The sequence below is a fragment of the Arachis duranensis genome, chromosome 4 (assembly GCF_000817695.3).
Source record: "Arachis duranensis cultivar V14167 chromosome 4, aradu.V14167.gnm2.J7QH, whole genome shotgun sequence".
Taxonomy (NCBI): Eukaryota; Viridiplantae; Streptophyta; class Magnoliopsida; order Fabales; family Fabaceae; genus Arachis; species Arachis duranensis.
This window is the reverse complement of record NC_029775.3, coordinates 67,885,435-67,896,086: the sequence shown is the minus strand read 5'-3', so window position 1 is coordinate 67,896,086 and position 10,652 is coordinate 67,885,435. Positions and strand designations below refer to the sequence as shown.

The following is a 10,652-nucleotide window of genomic DNA, read 5'->3' as shown; positions in this document are numbered from 1 at the left end:
GAACCAGAATAGAGCATAATCGCCCGCATTGATCTGACTAGGTTTTAGCAAAATTAGTTATAATCCAATAAAATGAACTTTTGTATAGTTTTGGTTAAGATAAATAAATAATAAAAAAAATTTCAGTAAATAACCTACAAGAGTTTAATCAATAACAAATCAATAAATATTTTTAATTATATTTTATATTAATTAATTATCATTAATTAATAATTATTTAAATTTTTAATTTTAAAAAATACAAAATTAATAATTATTAATTCCCAAAAAGATCTAGTTCTTAGATTATTAAAATTAATAATTCATTGGAAATAAGGAGCATTACAGCTTTGAAGACAAAGATGTATTATAGACGCACCATTACATTTTCTATATCAATTCAACTCATCCCGGCAATGAAAAAAATTGAACTAGTAATAACAAACTGACAACCTGTGAACCCATGAAGAATGCCAAAATGGGCCATTGAAAAAGAGGGAAATAAATAAGAGAAACAATACAAAGAAAGAGAAAATAGAAAAGAATCCAAAAAAAGGTAAAATAAATTTAACTAGAATTCCGATCCCATTGAATGTTTCAGCACTTTGGAAGATCAGCAGGTGGTGGAAGCAGCTTCTGTTGCGCTAGTTCTCCATCCAACACAACCCAGGCCATCTTTAGACCCCAGCTTGTGTGAACCTCAAGGTGACAATGCATGAACCATACTCCTGCACACGTAATAATTAATATATCTCATATAAATATATTAGATATATGAGTCACGTAATTGACACTTTGACGGTAATGTATATGCACTTTGCAATTGCATCGCAAGGAGAATGCCATATCATCAATAAAATTTGTTATTCTTTTGTTAATATTCAACTAAAGGCATTTTTATGAGCAATGTTATTTAACTAATAAAATTTATTATTTTTAAATAATATTTAATCAATACAAATATTTTTAATTAAATTTTAAATTTAAATTATAAATTCTAATACTATAAAAATAAAGTATTGGTTAATATTAATTAAAATATTAACTCTTATTATTTTTTAATTTTATGTATAATTATTGCTGCTTAGATTTTAAGTATTTAATTTTAGACTCTAAATTTTTAATTTTTAATTTTAATAATATAATAATAAAATATTCACATAAAATATTAATTAATATTAATAAAAAATAGGGGAGTGCTAGGGGAACAATGAAAATTTTGAACAACATGAACAACCACCAATCAAATGAAAATACACTACACCCTAATTTAATGCTACTAATCAAATTTACTCTTTTAACCTTATTAATTCACATTGTTTACACATTGTTCAAAAATCTTGTTTGTTACCTATACTTTTCCTAAAAAATATTAGCCTCTAATATTTGTTGAAATACCTCGATTCAAGCGTAATAAATAAAATGGTTTTCATCAACTTATCATAGCTATGAACCGAATAATCCGGTGTAGAATAATGTTGTTTAAACTTACCAGGGTTATCTGCTAAGAACCGAATAGCCACCCATCCACCAGAAGGGACTCCTACGGTGTTCCTTTCAACTGGATCAACAAGATTGAATTTCGAAGGGTCCTTATTCGGATCGAAGTTACCAAATCCTTGTCCAACAACAAAGAAATTGAAACCATGCAAATGCAGAGGGTGGCTTTCAGCACCAAGAATGCTAGTGTCCTGCAATACAAGCTCCACACTCGTGTTGAATGGAAGAACCGCTAACTTGGTTCCATTGTTAACCATAGTGTTGTTGGGTGGAGTTCCAGTGTAGTTGAATGGGATCAAGGGACTAACGGGAAAGTTAGACGAATATACACCAATTGATAGACCAGAATGGTGGGCTTGAAGAAGAGAGGTAGTTACTGGGAGCGTGAACGACACATTGTTCACCGATGCAGCGAACTTGGTTCCGTTGGGCCCTTGACAAGTTTGGTTATGGTCGCAAGGACTTGTACCTGTTCAAATATATTTAGGACCACATTATATAAATAAACAATCGTGTCGTTTGATTAATCTAACCATTTCCACCTAATAAAATAAGATTTTTTAATATATAATATTTTAAATATATTGTAACATTACCGAGGCCGACTGTGAAGAAGAAGTGTCGATCGACATTCTGGGGAACGTTAGCCGGGAACTGAGGGCTCGCAAGGCTGCGAAGTTTGTTGGTAAATTTTGTTGCGAAAGAAGTGTCGTTGAGGGCAGGGAGAGTGGGTTTAATGAGGGGAATCTTTGTTGAATGGAGAAGAATATTCGGTGGGACCTGGTATTCCAAGATTCCGGAAACGGTTGAATTGTCGAAGGTTCCTTGGCCAGTTGCATATGGTCTAGCACTCATGAAGAATGTAGCGTTAGGATAGTGGGGTTTTGTTTTGAGAAGAAGGTTTGTAGTTTGGCCTGGTGCGATGAGAACAGTGTTTGTTTCAAATGGTTTCACATAAATTGCATCTACGTCAACAACTGTGAGGGTGTGGTCTGCGATGCTAAAGAAGAGTTCGTCGTTGAGTGCAGCGTTAATCAAACGGAGCAGGTAGGTTTTCCCTGTCTTCACCCTTAACTTGAATGTATCTGCAAATAAAACACTCCAATTTTGTCATTTATTTGCAATTTTAAACAAGTATTGAATATGAAAAATTGTTTTGTGTGACATGTGTTTGGAACTTGGTACCTTTAGCAGAGCAGTTATACAATGGCCCTGGAAGTCCATTGATAGTATAAGCATCAGATACATTTGGACCTCCACCTGTTTGTAATGCCTGTGCTATCACTACTTCAGGATCTGCATTAAACCATTCTCCTGAAAATTTTTTAAATTTATCAGAGTTGTTACTACTAATTAAATAGTGAATGTATGTCGTAGATCACCAAATTAATAAGGACATACACAAGAAGGGTGTTTTTTGTTGATCCTCTAATTAATTATTACATACCAAAAATGATGGGAACTTCCTTGTTCGGTTTGGTGAAAGGATATGGAACACCATGCTTTGGAAGAATAATGAGAGGACCATAAACAGTTGATCTCAGCCATGAAATGTGAGCATGCCAAAAGAGAGTGCCTCTTTGACCCACAATTGTGAAATTGTAGACATAACTTTGCCCTGTTTGAATGGGGCATTGTGTAACATATGCTGGCCCATCAGCCCACCCTGATCGAAGTTGTCGAATTCCATGCCTATTTGCAACAAAACCGTACCAGGTGTTTTGTCATTAATCTCATCTCTAATTTTGTTTACTATTTTGGGTTACGGTAATGATAGGATGACAAAAATAAAGCTAAAAGTTTTTTTTATTTAATATTTATTAATTGCTGTAAAATAAAATAAGTTCTAATTGATTTTGACTAAATTTATTTGGTTACCAAACATTAAGGGTTAGTAGTTTATGGGTGTCAAAATTCAAAGTAAGTCATGGAGATTTAAAATGACAAGTTCGTTTCTTACTATTTGAGGGAAAAAGTGGCAAGTTATACTTTTTTCTAGATAAAAGAAATAAAGGAATAACAAGATGTCCAATTTATTTTGAACATTCAAAGAACTAACTTGTTAAGTGAAAATTCTTTAAGTCATTTTTAAGTCCTAAACAAAACTATTTTGTCTCATGATTTTCATGGTTAAAAACTTCAAGTGTAATTAAAATTAGTGAGAAAAGGAATTTATAAAACTCAAAAGTTGTCAAAAGGCCGAAATAGAGATTTATCACAGCTACTAATTAAGGATAGATTAAGCTCCTTTTGACAAACATGATAAAGCAAAATAATAATACTCTAATCATCCTTATATGGCTTAGACAATTGGAGATCATGTTGACATAAAGCTTGGTTTTATAAAATTTTTTTAAGAGGTGTTTGTATTTTTTAGTAAATAAAAAATTTATTTGTTTTTATTACTTGTAGTTTTTAAAAATTAAAGGTATTTTTAAAAATATTTAAGAGAGAATTTTTTAAAATAATTAGTTTTTACTAAAATTTAAAAAAATAATATAATCTCATATATAATAAATAATCAAATTTACTCTTATATTCGTGATAATCTTTTTAAATTTTAAAAATTATTTTATTAAACATAATTATTGTTATTTGTACTTATTAAAAATTATTTTTAGTATGATTTACTAAATATATACAAATGCTATAACGTTTAAAAAATTATTTTCTAAAAATAAGTTTTAATAAATAGAGGGGGCGGGGGATTTAACTCTATTTCTTCTATAAGAAATATATTAATAAAAGGACACTTATAACAACATTCACTTTGGTTTATTGTGGTCTGTTTTTAATAACTAGTGGGTTTTTCTTGTATAAATACTTTGTGTTAATATAAAGCCTCTTAAAGCATAAATTAATTTTACCAATGGATGGTGATGTTGTTCTGAACATGGTTGACAACTTTGATAAGAAGACGATCACCCTCCCTTGCAACAATGCGTGGTCCAGGAAACTGACCATTCACTGTAACCATACTCTTCGTATGGCATAGCCTTGTCACATTTTCGTACTTTATCTACACCATAGAATCCAAACCATTACAAAGGATTATTCTAAAATAATCGTGCTAGTATGTACTAAAATCAACTATTTTAGTGTATACCTAATATTTTTTATTGTTAAATAAATAATAATGGAAATGATAAATTTTTTAACCTAAGGTAGAGTTTTAAAATAAGTTCATCTAAGATTTTGAGACATACATCGAAATGGTAGTGCCTTGTAGTGCCCCCTAGTGCAAGCTGAGGGATGATAATCAAAGAGATGAAAAGCAACAATAATGATGGGAATAATGTACATGATTGATGAAGAGGAAGAGTAGCTCCCATTTTTTTTTCCAATTCTAGAGAGAGAAAGAGAGAGTGTGTGATGTTTATGAACACTATTAGAGTTTGAACTTTGAAGTGTTGATGAAACTGAACTCATTAGTTGGCAAATTTATAGAGGAATGATACAATGTGGTTGGTGCAATAATTATCTACTATATATTTCCAAGAGAAGCTTAACCATATACATACAAGAGCTTCTTCAGGTGCTTTCTTTTTTTATATTATTTTGTGTGAGATCAGTTGTTAGAACAACTCAAGAGTGGTGTCCAAGACAATCAATTATTTACGCTTGACTCATTGACCTCCTTCTTCCACAAGTCAAACTTTAATTTTGCAAGATTCAAGAGTGGATTTAACGCACTTTTTATTTTATGTGCATGAAAATTGACATCCGGAAAAGATTGGAGTTCTCTGATCTAGTAAAAGGAATTGAACACGTTTGTCAATTTATTGTGATAGATAGCTAGTAAAAGTGAAATAAGTAAAATCCATCATATCAAAGGAAAGGTTATTGAAAAGTAAAAAGCTCATTTGTGTTACTTTTTTAACAAAAATTCAGATAGCTAGGTTTTAAGTATATATGCTCAATATTTAAAATATTATTAAAACTAAAGTATATTTTAAGATTCTTTAAGTATTTACAATGTGAGATTATATTCTTTATAATTTTCACCAACCATCTTTCACAATTAAAAATAAAGTAATAAACTAGTATACAAGGTCAATAAAAGGCCAGGTTACGTAGATTTTCATTTTATCATAGAATTATTCCCGACTCCTCTATATCTTTTCAGGCAATTGCTCTCTATCTTGAATCCATCAAATGATAATTTCATTGGGCCCTTTAATTTAATACCATAATCCAACCTTAAGTTCGCTTGATATCAAATTAAATTATTAATAAGAATAGAAATAATATTTGGAAGATAAAAAAAATCAGTCAAAATAACTAAAATTTATCTTATTTATTATTTATTAATTATCGTTATAATTAATAAATATTAAATGAAGTAAGTTTGATTTTTTTTCTAACATTACTGTAATAGTAGAAAATCAACTTTTTTCATTTTACATTAGTCAATTTTTTAAAATTATTTTATTTATCTTAAATCTAGATACTAAATCATAGATGGTTAATTCTAAATCCGAAATTATAAAATTAAACTCTAACTAATTAAAACTTAATGTTTTATACTTTCTCATAAATTAAAGAATGAAGGCTCCTTAAGAGTTTTTGGTCAGATGTTACTCTCTCTCAACCGATGTTCTTGGAGCCGAAGCAATATTGATGAAGGTTTCTATCATGTAGTCACTGTAGTGGAGCTGTTATTGCCCCATTTTATTGCATTGTCATGAGCAACAAGACAAAGGCATGCACGCATAATAAGGAAACTAAACCTGAATAAAGACAATTCTTTTTCAATGAAATGCGTAAACAATATTCCATTTACTTCTTTAAAATTATAAGTGCATGTCACTTTAATTTCTGTAATTTTAAAATTAAAATGATCAATTTAGTTTTTAAATTTTAATTAATTTTGTTGAATTATTTCACAGAGTAAAATGACCGAAATGATATCATTTGGAACGAAGGACTAAAATGACCTATAAAATATAACTTTAAACATTAATTAAATTGACATCTTAAAAATTTGGGAATTAAAATAAAACATAATTACAATTTCAAAAAGTAAATTATCTAAGCTTTACTCCATGTGTATGTCAAACACCATCCAAAAGGAGCTACATAATTAAAGTGGTATTAACTCTTGTCTTTATCAGGCAACCTTTCTCTGAATTAAGGATTGTGTTCGTTACATGGTACATCAAATCAACATCTCAAATAATGTCTCCAAGCTAACAAAAACAGTGGATAAAAGTTTCCTCATGGTGGAAAACTGAAGGCAACTAATCCTATGAAAATACTAAAAATATCTTTTCATGATGATCCTTATTTAAAAAGTGTAATTTATTTAGTTTGCAATACTTTAAATAAAGATAACACTTTTATTTCAAATGAAATCAAACCTTATAATCTATCATCTAATGGTCAAAATGATATATCTTTATATGATGACAATCATTAAATCTTCATTGGAGTAGCCACCAAAACTGAAAAGTATTACCTTTTTAAGCCACGACAGAGTAGCCGCAACTAATTCATGTTAGCTACTATTGCAAAAGTTTAATTTCTTCCATTTCTTTAGTGTTTTAAGATTATTGTTTTATTGGAAAAAGATTGAATAATATGCGCATGTTCTAACTAAATTCACTTTTCATTGGAATTTTGGGATCATGTAAAAAAAAAAAACCTTTATATCACTACTCTATCATTTTATTCATTGAATTATCACATATAAATTGCCTTATAAAAAATTGATGCGTGAACATTTTGTACTTATATTTCCTTTTTTTTAGTCATTTTTAGATATAATTTAATAAATTTTGTTATATTTTAGTGTTAAAATCTTCTTTGGATATTACTTTAAATTATTTTGATATTTTTATTATTTCAGGTGAAATTCGGGCGAATTTGACAGAATTTTGTGCAAAAATAAAAGAAGAAAGCGGATGCTGTCAGCCCTGACCTCTGATCTTTGCATTCCAACGAGCATAACTTGAATTACAGAGGTCTAATTGATGCGGTTTTAAAGGCGTTGGAAAGCCAACTTCCAGGCTTTCCAACGATATATAATAGTCCATACTTTTCTGTTGGCGTTTAGCACTCAAGAAGATTGAACTCACTACCCATTTTCTGGCGCTGAACGCCAGCTAAACGCCAGAATACAGGTCAACCTCACCCAAAAGAGCATCTTTAGTGTGATTTAACTTTTGATTGTTATCTTTTATCTCATTTTAGTTATTTTTATTTACAAACAAAATCTTTTAGATTTAGAATTTAATATTTTATTTTAGTTTCAAATCAAATTAGTATTAGTTATAAAAGGGAAAGGATTCAACCCTTAGGGCAACCTCTCCCGGAGGGGATCCTCTCCTCTTCCGCACGTTCATACCTTTTTCTACTAGGGTTTATTTTCTCCATGAGCAACTAAACCTCCATTGTTAAGATTAGGAGCTCTGTTTATCTTCTATGGATTAAGACTATTGCTTTTCTATTTTAATTAATGTATTGATTCAGTTTCAAGGATTACTTTCGTTCTTTATTTTATGAATTTGGGTGGAACGAAAGTATGACCCTTTTTCTATATGCGTTCTTGTGATTATTGAAAGAGTTATCTCGCTTGAACAACAGTTTGGAAGTAAATTCCTCCTAAATTGCTAATTACAGGAACTAATTGGGATATGTGACATATAATCCTATTATCTTTGGATAATTAGGGTTTTTATGGTCATAAACTAGTCTTGACTTTAACCCTCTAATCAGAATTAAGTGACTGCAACGGTGGTGGTTAATGAAGGTTAAATGAGACTAAATCACTAAGACATTAGGATTTAGTCATTTACAGTTTGCCATGGAATGAATCTTGCATTGTTAAAATAGTTAGTAAGAAAACTTAATCCGAAAAAGTAAACATCTCCGATACTTTAACTGTTTTCTCTCACTGTTTTCACACCAAACCTCTTATTTGCTTTTTTACTTTCTGATTTACTGCTTTATGCAATTTTAAACCACCAAACAACTTTTTCAGCCTGTCTAACTAAGCTAATCATTCAACCATTATTGCTCAGTCCATCAATTCTCGTGCAATCGACCCTCATTCAATTGAGGTATTACTTGGACGACCCGATGCACTTGCCGATTTAGTTGTGGATATTATTCTCAAAATCTGCATCAAGTTTTTAGCGCTATTGTCAGGGATTGACTGTGATTGATAACTATTAGTTGTTTGATTGCTTAGATTAGACGTTTTTTGTTTTTGATTTGTGTTAATTTTATTTTTCCCTTTTAAGTTTCCCTTTTAATTTTGGTGTCCCCTAGTAATTTTTTTTAATTTTTTAAAATTTCTAGTTACTTTTTTTGTTTAGTTTTCAAATTTTTTTATTGCTTAAAAAAAATTCTTTCTTCTTTACTTTTTTGTTTACCACATGGGCACTTAATTTTGTTTGGTCTTTTGTGTTGAGGAAAAATAATAGAGAGGGATCACATGGGTTACTACTCATAGCTAAGGAGTGATTCATATTATTGTGGATGGTGGAACTACCCTGATTTTGGTTGGCAAGGCCAAGAAAACTACCGTACTCCATATTCCATATATCAAGAACCATCATCTCCTTATGCATATCAAGAATCACCATCTCTCTATTTATATTAAGGACCCTCATTTTTTTATCCATATCAAAAATCATCATCTCCTTATTCATGTCAAGGATCATCAATTCTTGAGCTTGCCATAGAAGAATTAAGGAATATTACTCAAAATTGCATACAAGATATAAAAATGAGTGTCAAAAATATAGAAAGAGATGTGGAGTTGATTACCAAGTATTGGGGAGAGGAACAAACAAACTCCCTCACAAGAGAAGCAATGCAAATTTCTACAAAAAAATGTGAGAAAATCATTCAAAGGAGTCCATCCTCTAGTGAATAAGAGAGCTACATATAGAGGGTGAGTTCATTAAACCACCAATTCAAGAGGTTCTTGATGAAGGGTACACTTCACCCATCACACAAAACCCAAGTTCTGAATTCAAAGTGGTGAAGATAATCAAGAAAAGTACTGAAAAGGGGATTGTGACCAAGAACAAAAGACCACATCCATGAAAGAAAGAAGGTCAACAAAAAGTAATACAACCCTTACCCCAACAAGCACTGTGAATCAAGTCGATAACAACAAAACAAAGCTTGTTAGGAGGAATTCAAATCCGAGGGCACTAATCTTCTTCTCTTCTCCCTTGGAGTCATTTCTTTTAACCAACTGGAAGAAGACAAAAAAATTCAACAATCAAGTGTCAAGCTAATGACGTTAAAAAAAAGCTTGTTGGGAGGTAACCCAACCATGAGTATCCTTTAGTTTTATTTCAGTTTGATTTTCAATTCTTATTTTTCATTGATTTTCATAAGTTTTCCTAGGTTTAATCTTGTTTGTGATAATGCACAGTGCTTAGAACAGGGATAGAAAAACTCAGAAGAAAGGGCAGAATACCTTAGAGCAAGCAGTGTTTTGGCACTAGGAGAGCTGGCGTTTAACGCCACAAAGAGGAAGCAGAGGCTGGTGTTAAACGCTAGGTGGGCGTTTAACGCCCAGCTAGGGCATAATTTCTGGCATTTTGCACCCTACCAAAGGCACTAGATGCCAAGCTGGCGTTTAGCGCTAAGTTTTTTTTGCTTGGAGATAATCAAACTTTTTAGTTTGGTGTTGCAGAGCAAGCTCTCTATTTATATTATCATCAATGGCACTAAAGGGAGATGGATCATCTTCAGAGAGGATTTTCAGGAAGGAGTAGCAACCGTCATGATTGAGGTGGTTGAGTTTCATTATCTTTTGCTCTATCTATTTCCTATTTTTTAGTACTTTTATCTTGTATCTTGTCATTTACTTGTTTGAGTCTTTGCATGATCATTAGAGTCTTTTATTACTTTATAATTTAGTTATTTATTTTATTATTTGATGTTTATTTTGAAAATGTCTCATGTATTGCTCACTAAGTTTGAAAGCACCAAAAGAAAAAGAAAAGAAGTAGTAAAATGCATGAGACTTAAGTTATATATTATGAGTATTTTGATTACTTTGATGTGGTGGTATTATCTATAATTCTGAATGTATGAATTGAATAGTTCATATTTGATATTGAAGTTAAAAATATTGGTTCTTGAAGTATAGGAACTTAGAGAACTATTATGAATTTTCTAACCAAGTAAGACATTGATCCTTGAGGCAA

At 30.8% G+C, this 10,652-nt stretch overlaps 1 protein-coding gene across 1 annotated transcript; it reads right to left on the bottom strand.

Moving 5' to 3' along the window:
- Positions 1 to 330: 330 nt before the first annotated feature.
- On the bottom strand, positions 331 to 4,874 carry LOC107484739 (laccase-17-like). Its single transcript, XM_016105275.3, has 7 exons — positions 4,686 to 4,874; positions 4,347 to 4,498; positions 2,927 to 3,171; positions 2,665 to 2,793; positions 2,076 to 2,564; positions 1,472 to 1,948; positions 331 to 707 (listed from the first exon to the last, which is right to left on the bottom strand). The coding sequence occupies exons 1-7, from the start codon at positions 4,809 to 4,811 to the stop codon at positions 577 to 579; spliced, it is 1,749 nt and encodes a 582-aa protein (XP_015960761.1). The 5' UTR covers positions 4,812 to 4,874; the 3' UTR covers positions 331 to 576.
- Between the last annotated feature and the right edge of the window lie 5,778 nt (positions 4,875 to 10,652).